Source organism: Atta colombica, unplaced genomic scaffold (genome assembly GCF_001594045.1).
Source record: "Atta colombica isolate Treedump-2 unplaced genomic scaffold, Acol1.0 scaffold83, whole genome shotgun sequence".
In the NCBI taxonomy this organism is placed as follows: Eukaryota; Metazoa; Arthropoda; class Insecta; order Hymenoptera; family Formicidae; genus Atta; species Atta colombica.
Genome location: NW_017259576.1, coordinates 1,025,106 through 1,037,341, shown reverse-complemented (window position 1 = coordinate 1,037,341; position 12,236 = coordinate 1,025,106). Strand labels below are relative to the sequence as shown.

Genomic DNA, 12,236 nt, shown 5'->3' with positions numbered 1-12,236 from the left:
ATCCCGTTGCGTTAAATTATGGTATATTAAAGATTTATTGTATTTATTTATGTTTCCGTAAAAAATATTTTTGATATTTTTATTATATAATAAATACATGTATAATTAAATATTTTTATTATATACAATTATGTAAACGTATATTTATTACGTAATAAATAAATATTTTCTTATAAAAGAAATTAATACTCTTTGATATATGTAATAAATAAAATGTTATATAATATAAGTTTATTTTATAATTTAGAAGCATTCAATGAAAGCTTGTTTCATATCATTTAAAGCTAATTATAATAAATACTGCAATTTAAGCTAACTGTCTATTATCGATTATGAGAATTAATGTACCATATTATTAAAGGCAACAATCTTAATTATCAACTTTCCCTAATCAGCTGCTTTTCATCCTTAATTCGCCTCTTGTGCTCTCCGTAATTACCACGATTGTTCTCTCCAAACATTTCAGAAGACTCGTTTAACGGTTTACATAATTCGTATGATGAATTTACTCCACGTGCCGAACGGTATACGATGTTAAGCGAATTCAGTCCGATGTGCTAACAGTACTCGTTAATTATATCTCAAAATAATTCGTGCGTCTTATACATGATACACATCGCGCTGAATCTATTTCACAGCTCATCATTTCCATAATGTCTCTGATTTCTCACGCATCCCTGATCTACACAATCCTCGAAATTATTTATCTTCGTTATAACTTGCAAAACTTTGACTCCAATTTGACAGCACTTTTAAATTAAAAAAGAAAAAAAGAAAAGAAGAGAGAAAAGTTTTCCAGTTTGAAAGAATGATTTTTGCCGAAAAAAGACCGCGCCTCCTCCTCCCCCCCCCTCTCTCTCTCGCGCCTTCGCCCTCTTTTATTCAATTTTTTTGCAATCTCCTCCACCTTAGTCCTGGATTATCGCACGACAGATTACGCAGCTAGCTCGATTCATCAAAATATCGAAAGTCCGGACTTTCTTAGAAACGTTACTTCCCTCGTTAGCCACCGTCGACGAGGGACACGAAGCTTATTCTTTCTCTTCCTCTTCGTCTTCTATCTTCGTTGCTTATTTCTATCTCGTCTGTTCACGGTGAGCTAAACGCGTCCGTTAGAAACATCGTTTCATCTTGTTTCTTTCTCGTTTTCAACCCACGCCGGCGTGTGTGTGCGTGCGTGCGTGCGTGCGCGTGTGTGTGTGTGTGTGTGTGTGTGTGTGTGTGTGTGTGTGTGTGTGTGTGTGTGTGTGTGTGTGTGTGTGTGTGTGTGTGTGTGTGTGTGTGGGTGTCAACCGGCGCGGCTTTTTTATCTCCTTTTTCTTCCATCCGTTTTCTATATCTTTTGCAGCTTTCTCTTCTTCTTCTTCCCTCTTCAACCTGTATTCCCAAATCAAATGGAAACTCGAGGACGATCAGTGAACTCAAACAAAGTTCGATCGGAAAGTAGAATCGATCGATCGTGGGATTCCGATGGGAAATTATCGTCAGGAAATTGGTGGAATTGAGACGATGCCGCGATGGAAGAATAGAGTTAAATCTGGGATACCATGGGGGTGCTAGCGAAAGAAGCGTCAGAAACGTATCGCTTGAACGAATCTGATAACTTTAAACCCTGATTATGAATGCCCTGAGGATTCCTGTGAAAACGAATCGCTTCTAAATTCGTCGAACGTTCGATTACATAAGACTATATACAGTACATACACGTCTAAAACGTAAATCACTTTCTCTCGGATTTGATGCCGTTAGACCGTAAATTAATCATCATGTGACGATCATGCTCGCTCATGCGACTCAAGTTCTTTTCTGCGACATGATATCGTTCTCTTTTTCTCGTAATCTCATTTTCTCTTTCATCATGGTGGCACTTCCTCTAATGGCGTCCCAAAAAAAAAAGATTCTCGATTATTATGATAAACTGCGTTAAATATAAATTATATGACAAGAAATTTTATTCTGTGAATCCATAGCTTTATGAAACTGCTAAGCTTTAAACATCTAGTAAATCAAGGACAATATTTATTATCCAATAAGTACAGTTTCTAGATTAGAATGATCGACAAATTGTTAGTTTGAAAGATAATAATATTAATTTTTGTGAAAAAAAAAATGTAAAATATAAGATAAAAACTTTTCGATGAAATCTATTTTTTTCTACAAAAATAACAAGCGGCAATAAAAGTTTTTAAAACGTCAAAACAAATCAAATCTTGAAAAAAAAATTGAGACACCTTTTCGATTACCACATTCTCTGAAACAATTTTAGAATTAGATTAGACATTTAATTTGATTTGAGGAAATTTCTGCCTTTAAATGATGTTCCTATAAATCAAAGTTTATTTTAGCTCTAATTTCTTTACTAAATATACAATAATACTAAATACATAATATGAAATTTTTCTTTCGTCCTTTTTGATTATGGTTCGATCTGGTGCGCGACGTTCTGCTTTCTAATGACACCGGTAGCGATTTTTCCGTCGTATTGTTTTAGGAAGATTCGCACGCGATCGCTGACGAATCTAACGCCGATAAGAAAGCTATGACTGACGTCTTCATTGTTCGGTTGAAAATCCGCTGCGGACAATGAGAGGCTATTCGTAGCCGAGGCAACGAGCAGAACAATACTTGTCGGCACAAATATTGCTCGTGCACCGCCGCTACTTTACGTTGGTTTTCTTACAATGAAGTTCAGCAAGATTGAATGCATTATAATCTTTATTTAAAGTTCAAATCGAGTAAAAACGTATAAAAAGCGAACTGCAAAATAAATTATTTTTGGCGTATATTAAAAGAGCAAACAGACATCACACAATTAAATTATTTGAAGTATAAAAAGTTATTTGAAAATAAATTTTATTTCATTATATTATTTATTATCCTTATTTTATTCATATTTTAATTTTTAAAAACTGTAAGTAAGTGATGTTATTTAAATTTAGTTAAATTGATTTCAATTTAAATTAATTAGATCTAATTTTTCACTGAATTGTATTTGAATTTTATTTTAAAAAATCGATTATATCATTAATTTTAAATTTTAAATTTGTTTTAGAATTCTGTGTGAAAAATATAAAATTAAATATTATTATATAATATACATAATCTTGACACTCATAAGTATAATGTACTCTTAATTTATTGCACTTTTTGAAAAAGGCAGTAATAAAAGTAAAAAAAAAACTTAAAATTGTTTCAAAATAAATATTATTTTTCAATAAAACTATTTAATTTTTTATTAAATATAGAATATTATTAAGTCAATTTATGAGGATGCTGTATTTATAGTTAATACTGTATTATTATAACACACAAATGTATAATAAAAAATTATAAAATATATCATATATCTTCTTTTATACGAACACATAAAAAATATGTGACTTTCACGTGAAATTCGTGAAATTGTTTTATTTTATTGCGCACATCATATGTCACTTTATTTCTAGATTTGCGAGCTGTTCGTATTTGTACGCGATCCAATAATTGCGCCATGTCGATTGAACGTTTTGTAATTTCGAATGCACAACCTTCGAAAGAACAAATCGAAACGACGTGACAAAATTACAACGTTAAAATTCGTTCGCCTGTTTCGAACGCTTGCTCCGATACGAGTACTCTCTATGTCTGATTAATAATCGCGCTGCATACGGATATTGTTGAATTATTGATTTTATTATTAAGCGATATCTCTATCTCTGTCTCTCTCTCTCTCTCTCTCTCTCTCTCTCTTTCTCTCTCTTGTCTGTAATTACAATAACGAATCGTTTGATTTGAACAAAATATTCCCGTAATGTACGAAGAATCACAACGGAACGTCACTCATTGCAATCTACTTTAATTAAGATAATGCATTTTTGCAATTTTAACAATTCGGCGTTAGATAACATTCAGTAATATAAAATTAAATATTACAATGCAAGTGGTAAAAGCGAAATTACAGTTTCCTTGTGAATAAACTTTTAGAGCTTAAACAAGCTACTACAAAGTAAATTATATGGTTTACACATCAAGTGATGATTGCATCAAAGTGAACCGTGAATTTTAATTAAATTGCGCGCGCGCGCACTCGCTTGATGCGAAACTTGCTATACGCGCAAGAATATGCGACGGTTTGGAAGGTGCATGTCGGAGACAAGACTTGATTGCTGTCATGGAAGAGTGTGACAGAGACGACACCATAGATACGGACTCTTTGGAGTTCGAGGTAAACATAGCATACATAGTTTTATGGATTTTGCGGAAAACCGCAGTCTAGTTGTGAAATAATAATCTAATAATAATCTAATAATCTGTCTATCCAATTAGCAGACAATGTTTTTAAAATATATTTTTAATATAAAAATACATTTTTGATTAAATAAATATTAAAAATACATTTTAAAAACATTGTCTACTGATTGGATGGTAGCGATCACACTTTCTCTATTTGCCAAAAATAAATTTAGCTTACTTGCGAAACGAAATCTTATGATGTAATAAATGATCTTAATGGCGTTACATTTCTCAAATTATCAAGGATTTCTTTTAAAAACCGAAAAGGTACTTTTCAGATATTTTCAGATTTTTATTTATTGGTATTAATGCATGTTTATAGTATTATTTATTTTATTTATTTTTTATTATTTGTATCGCATTATATATTATAATATTAACATATCACATTCTCTTTCGCGTTTTTACAGGCTACGCAGTCGTCGACATGCCTCAAAAAACTGGACTTGAGCAAGGCAGGCCTTTCAAGGGTTCCTGACAGTACGATTGCTTTTCCAGCAATAGAGGAGCTCGCATTAGGATGCAACCAATTCACTAACGTTGATAACAATCTGAAGCTTCTGCACAGGTATACTTTCTTCTGCATTTACATTAAATCGCTTCAATATGGAATATTACAAAAACTTTCTTCTATTCATTTTCCATCACTTTTGATTTTTTTCTGATTATTGTATGATAAAAAGTTAAGCAGTAATCTTAGATTTCAATGAAATTAACGAGATAAAGCCGATAAAAAAGAAAAAAAAGAAAAATTAAATTAATTCTTGCGAAATATCAAGTAATTAGAATACGGATAGATTAATCCCTTCTTCGATAAGAGCAAAGAAAAGCGTGTGAGTGTCCGATAGCACAAACGCGGCGAAACTGCAAGTAAACTTTAATTGGTAGTTAATTCGTACGTAACTCTTCATTCCTTTCCGTATAGGTTTCCCAAACTTCATGCCGTCCATCTGGAGAACAACAATCTCCACAGAATCCCGAGGGAATTACTAGAGTTGCCAGCGCTGACCTACCTTAATCTCTCGGATAACAAAATCGAGATAATTCCGGTTGACATCTGCCGACTGATCAAGTACGTATAATTTCATAATTTTATTATTATTATTTATCTATCTGTTTATGATAAAAGTAGATTAGATTAATAATCCTCTTTTAAACAGATCTTCTCGCCTTTTTATTTCTTATTATCAGAAGAGATTGATCTTTATCAGAGCGTAACAATTATCTCTAATAAGCATTATCTCTAAAATCTTTTTATTAATGTTATATCACTTATTTCCTACTTAAATAAATTTTAATTAAAGAACTGTGATAGATCGTGCTTTTCATGTCTTCAAGTGTTTTATAATAAAAAGACATGCTCCATAATCGAACTTCTGAAAATTCCAATTTTAAAAAATTATTTTAAAATATTTTTTTTTTTTTAATTATTTATTCTTTAGCGATCACTGCAACGGCATATCTATTTTATAAATTGATATAGCAGGTTGTATGCATTAATGTGTACGCGGCTAAATTTTCCCTCCATACCACTTGATTTATGCGCGTCAATCTAGGAATACAATTGATTACCAACACATTAATCACGCAGGTTATTATCGATCAGAGCTGATAACAGGCTCGTGTAGAAAATCACGCGTGATAATAATCAAATAATTGTCTGATTTTCTGAAAAACAACGATGACAACTGTTGATGTTAGAAATCAAGGAACATGTAATATCGATTACAGAAAATTATATAATACATCAAAATGATTTTAGTCCTTTATTACGAAATGAAGAGCTGCGTATTGAGAAAACATTGTAAATAATTTTAAATGATAAGAAAGCAAATTATGAGAATTTTCATTTCTTGATTTGATAAATAATTTTTTATTTATAATTCATAATTCATTTTAATTCTATAATAATTTTTAGTGAAAAATATTATACTACTTGCAAAATATATAGATTTCTTTGGAATGAGTTCTAAATGTATCCATATGTATTAATATATTATTTTTCCAATTTACCAAACAAATCTTATTGTTACTTAAACAAAAATAAAAACAATGAAACATAGTTATAAATAATTACAATAAAAAAATAGTAATAAAAAATTATATGACGGAATACAATTTTCTTCTTTGTATTGATCTTAAAATGTCATGATTCTTATATTTTAAAATATTTTTGAATTTGAGATATTATTATTAAGTTCGAGACATTCGAAAGATCACACGAAACGCTAAGCTGCTTTTTGTTATCGCGCAACTTTAGACAACGTAAAAAAATCTGATCTTGCGAGAAGGGTGAAAGGGGGGGGAGGGAGGAACACAATTGAGACGGAGATTACGTAAAGTTTCTCGAAAACCACTTTCCACCGACCGGAAATGAGAATGCCGGAGGGAGGAACTACGGGGTGTGAACACGACGACGTCGCTGCACGCGCGCACATACGCATGAAAGGTAAAAGTGCTCCTTGCATAGGTTCGCCATCGGTGAACTCATAAGCGAATTTACGAAATTTAGTCTTGACGATCGTCACATAAGTTACACCACCCTGTTTCTCTTCTACTAATTCTACGGTGATTATTTAATATTTAATTTAGACAAATCTTTTATTTAACCGTCATTAGAAGTGATTCTTAGTTAACGTATTATAGCTTTAACACATCTTTCACTCCTTTTTTAAAATCTAAATAAAAGATTTATATGATGTCTATAACAGATATATCTGATGTCTAAAACGATATTCTTTATCTAAATAAAATATTAATTTCCTAATATTATTTACCGCCAAGCATTTTTAAATTTATTTATAAACAGAGAAACTAATTATTTTTGAGCAAACAAAGCTACGTCTAATTTGTCATATTTCTATATTTAATTAAATCCAGATTTGCTTCCTAAATTATAACTAAAAAATATTTCCATTTTGAAATATAATAATTTTATAGATATTAATTTATTTTTAAATTCTCCAAGTTTTGCGTGGAAATTTTAATTAATATAATAATATTATCAGAAATTACGAAAATGAATATTATATAAAATTTTATTCTTGTTTTTCTCGAAATGGATTTTCACGCGCCGATGCTTTCGATTATGAATCACAGAAGCGTAACGTAATATTTCTGGAAACTTACGCTCATTTATGAGGACCTCCCGAGATCTAATTGCCCGGGATGAAGCACTCACCAAGTCCAACATAAGTTTCATAGACATTCACCTTTTCTTGGCTCGCGTGCGCCGGTTTCCACTTGAGTCTCGCTGTCTCGCGCCACTGCCTCAATGTACGACTGGTGTTGCCTAACCCCGTTCTACCGCAGGAAGAGACGGCACTTTAAGGCAATTTTACATGATTCACTTTCAACGATCACGTCAAACGAAGCGCCCAAAACGAGGGAAAACCGAATCTGAATTTAAGATTATACTCGCATGATAACACGGATGCTTCCGTCATTCCAGCTATAGTTGACCCAGATATATGAACAAAGGATTTCCAAAGATAAAATATCTTACATCGAGGATAAAGATTTAAATCTTTATAGATTTCTGATATAATTAAATTTGCTTTTCAAGTTTAAATACATTCGGAGTTAACGCAGTTAACTCGATCTTTTGTATTATTAAAATCATTATTCATATCGTAATAATGATATTATCTCGGCTTTTGAACAATTTGAATGTCCATAATAATTCTGTATAATTAAATGTACTAAATATTTCTGAAATTATCTATATTGTGTCATAGCAAATAATATTTGGATACAATTCGGGTAGAGTTTGAAAGAGATGCGTATAGTATGTATCACGTATTATGCTTCAAACAACATAATTTGGCGACATTATTCACGTGGAATTAAGGTATCATATGTAACAAGGATTTCACCGGCTTGCCAGCCATCGCTGGTGCATGTCCGGTCTAAGCCACGACGCATTATCGCTCGGTCCCGCTTCGTACACCGGCAGACAATTTCTGTTCTGTTACATCAGAGTGGTCAGCCAACCCATCCTTGGTTTTGCCTCCCTCTTCTTCCTTCGCTACAAGACGATATCCTCAAGAGGAATAAGTTCGCCTTTCAACCGACCTCTTTAGTCCTCGAAAGAACTGCCGCGAGTGTGTATCTCCGGACACGAAAATCGTGCCACGAAAAGCCGGAGAAATCGCTTCCGAATCGCCGCCGGAAATTCTGTGATCGAAGAGATGGCGAAACTTTTTGATCCATAACTGGGACAATCGATTGTCTCTATCCTTAAAGTTTATATATGACCGTGCGATCAACGTTCAAAAATTGTATTATTATTGTAAAAAATTCAATCTGCGAAAATTTAGATTTCGCTACGCAATATACATTTACGGGTCCAATGGTGAAAGTTCTTCATGTGTTGTGTACGATTTGCAATTCGCAAAATTTGTCTCATAAAGTGAGAATGTTGCTCATAGAAAGGATGTACTGTTGTTTACGATGAGCAAGATATTCCAGCACTTCACAGCATTCGGAAAGAATGCAATATTGGGAAAAAAATCATCGATACAAAGGATTTTTAACATTTATAGAGTATAGCGTTACGCTTTTATATAATAATGTTTTTATTCGATACAAACAACTCTACAACGTACAGCAATTAATATAATAAAATGAACATGCCAGATATTTATGATTTTAATATTTAAATATTTTTTTATGAATGTACAATACATAATTAAAACACCAAAAGACAATAAAATAATAACAATAAAACAATAGAATTCATAAAAATGAAATCTATAAAATACGCATAAAATGTTCTTCAAACAATATTGTTTGATGATAACAATCGTATCTACCGAGCGTACTTTGGTATTTGAACACTGCTCCACTTTTAAACGAGCTTATATGTAGCAACATTAAAAAATAAAAAATACTAAATCAGGTAAGAAACAATAAGTCTGTTTTTTATTGCTGCACTCTGAACCGGTGCAATAAGTAAAACAAATTTATATTGTGTGTATCAGTTCAGAAAGTACAGCAATAAAAACAGATCTAGTGCACGTTCTAAAATAAAGTGGCAAAAACTTCGTACAGCAAACTCTTTTAACGACGATAGTAAGATATTTATTTATGATCTGTTACAATCAAAGATTATAATTTTTTAATTTTTTTGCGTCATTTTTTTTTAACAATCTATAATTATTTTCTCTGTGTATACAATTATTTCTGATATTATTTATTGGCAATGTATTTATAGAAATATTAAAAGTGTTTTGAATATATTCGTGTTAATTTTTTCGGAATATTTGTTACTCCCATTTTGTTTTCTCTTGTGTCACGATATTTGAGACACAATATTTTAAAGATACGATGTTTTAAAATGTTGTTCTAAAACTTTTTTAATTAAAAATTAAGTTCTTAAATTTTTAATAGTTATATAAAACAGTATAAAAATTATCTTAATATCTTCAAGAATTTTCTTTCAAGGCATTTCTTAAAGACTCAATCATAAGCTAACAACATAAAAAAGAGAAACTTGCAGAAAAAATTTTAACGCACATTATACATAACTAGTAACATCAAAATAAGAATTTCAAGTTTTTTGTCAAATTAAAAGTATTTATTGATAAGAATCCGCTATACTTAATGGCAAAAATCGAAAGTCTGCCTGATGACACAGATGTTTATTGCAACGAAGGTTTTCACTATAATTCGAAACTTTCTACTCAAGTGCACATCCTGTGGGCGGCTCGCGCTCGTTTAGGTTCACCGACTCGCGTGTCCGAAGCTTCGAGATACAATTCACAGTAGCTAAAAACTGCACTGCTACTACGTCCGCAAAAACTATAATTTACGAATGAACTCTATCAGATACAGATTCTTCCTCTATTAATTAATACTTTAAGAAAAAGGGGCGAAAATTTAAAATAATGTTGCAAACTTCTATCCCATAAATAATAAATAAAATTCTCTAATTTTACATTACATTCAGTATAATGAAATCTTTATATCTTTCTATTTTTATCTTATTCAATAATTTATATGTATTTTTATACTAGATAGATTTTTGTAATATCAAAATATTATAACATTTTATACAGTACCAAAAATGAAAAAGCTTTAATTATACGAAAAAAACAAAGAAACAAATTTATTTAAATATGAAAAAAACATAATAAAGGTTACACACACAATGAAAATATGATATAGTAAATTTTAAGCCATAAGAAATTGACTAAACACAATCGAATGTAAGGAGAATAATCGATTATAATTTCTCAATTTCTTTCAACTTACTACGCAATATTATTTCCATTGTAGACGATCTATAAATAAAACACATATTAATTCAAAGTCAATTTAAACTCTTCGTTTCTTAAATGTTAATTAAGAATTGTGTTAATACACACTATCAATATTTTTAAAGCTAGTTAAATTATTCTCGATGTAATCTTTGTTTATCAAATATAACACTTTTATCATCACGTTGCAGTTTGAAAGAACTGATCCTTGACCGCAATGGCATCAAGGATCTACCGAATGAAGTGACACGGCTGAGAAACTTGAGGAATATTTCCCTCGTCGGAAATTTACTCAATATCGTACCATCCTTTGTCAACATGCGAGCTCTCACTTTGACAGTAAGTTAAACTTTTATCATGAATAATATAATAGATAATAATAAATAATTTAATGCTAAAAAAATCCTTCAAAAATCCTTCTATAAATTGATAAGAATCATATTTAAAAAATGAGAAATTAATAAGTTACTTATAACAGAATTTAACAAATAATTCTATTTAGAACTTTATGTAATACATAAAGAAATATGTAAAAATTTAGAAAAACCTATATAAGGATGTACATAAAAAAAATTAGAAATACATTATAAGAAATACATTATATATTATATATAGTGTCTGTAATGTTAGATTACGATGACAATGACAAAGTGGAAACTACGACACTCTTACAGTAATATTGCATGTGTGAATCTTAAGCGGCTTTTATTGATTCTCTTTATTCTTCAAGAGACCTTGTCCCTTGTAATTTAGTATAAAGCACTATTCGCACGTATCTGACATATTGACATTTTGTTACCGACTATCCTTGTTATTGATTATACATGTTATAACAAAAATGTTTCGCTTACAGTATTGTATATTGCACTGGTTTTAAATAAAAATATCCTTAAAAAAATTTTTAATAAATCATTGTAACGTTATTTAACTTTTTCTTATATAAAGGATATTATTATTAATAATTAAATTTAATTCTTAAAAATTTAAAATTATAAAATTTAGTATTTGTAAAATTTAAAGGATATTGAGTTTTCTTATACGTATAAAAAACTAATGATATTATTACACAAAGAAATGTTCTCTCTGAAAAGTTCTGCGTAATAATTCATTTTTCTTAAACATAAAATTTTATTAAACAAGAATATGTCATTTCGTCACATTAAATTAGAAACCTTATATATATAGTGTATATAAGGACAGTTGAGAATTAGCACAATCATTTTGTTAGTCTTAACAATTAATTGTAAGATATTTATTAAATTGAAATGTTTGTGAAGATAAAGTTTAATATTCTTATGATATAAAAAATGAGTTCAATTCATAACTTTAGTTTCCCTTCAGTGCACGAATAAATCTCTTTCACTTTTCACTAAAGATTTCCCGTAAAAGAGAACTGTTTGACGAGTCTATAAATCTTTGAATTTTGACAATGGATAAAAAAAAACAATTCAAATGTTTGAATTTTTTCAGAAAACAGTAATTTTCTTACAAAGAATTTTTATTATAAATAAGAAAAATCGATTTTTTATTTAAAATATTTCGTAGATATGATAAAAGTGATTTAATTTAAGATGTCCGGAAAAGTTTTTAAGTAATTTATAAACAAACATACAAATATTTTTAATACTAATATATTTTTACACACATATACATAAGAATATACAATATACACCTACATATACATGTGATTAGTAACACATAGGA

General features: G+C 30.2%; 1 protein-coding gene across 1 annotated transcript in view; it reads left to right on the top strand.

The window, feature by feature from the left end:
• Positions 1-12,236, top strand: part of LOC108692942 (protein phosphatase PHLPP-like protein) — a 44,594-nt gene that overhangs the window by 22,498 nt on the left and 9,860 nt on the right. The window contains exons 3-5 of the mRNA XM_018201523.1: positions 4,683-4,840; positions 5,198-5,344; positions 10,724-10,871. Of these exons, the coding sequence (XP_018057012.1) occupies positions 4,683-4,840; positions 5,198-5,344; positions 10,724-10,871 (453 nt within the window). The remainder of the gene's footprint in view (positions 1-4,682; positions 4,841-5,197; positions 5,345-10,723; positions 10,872-12,236) is intronic.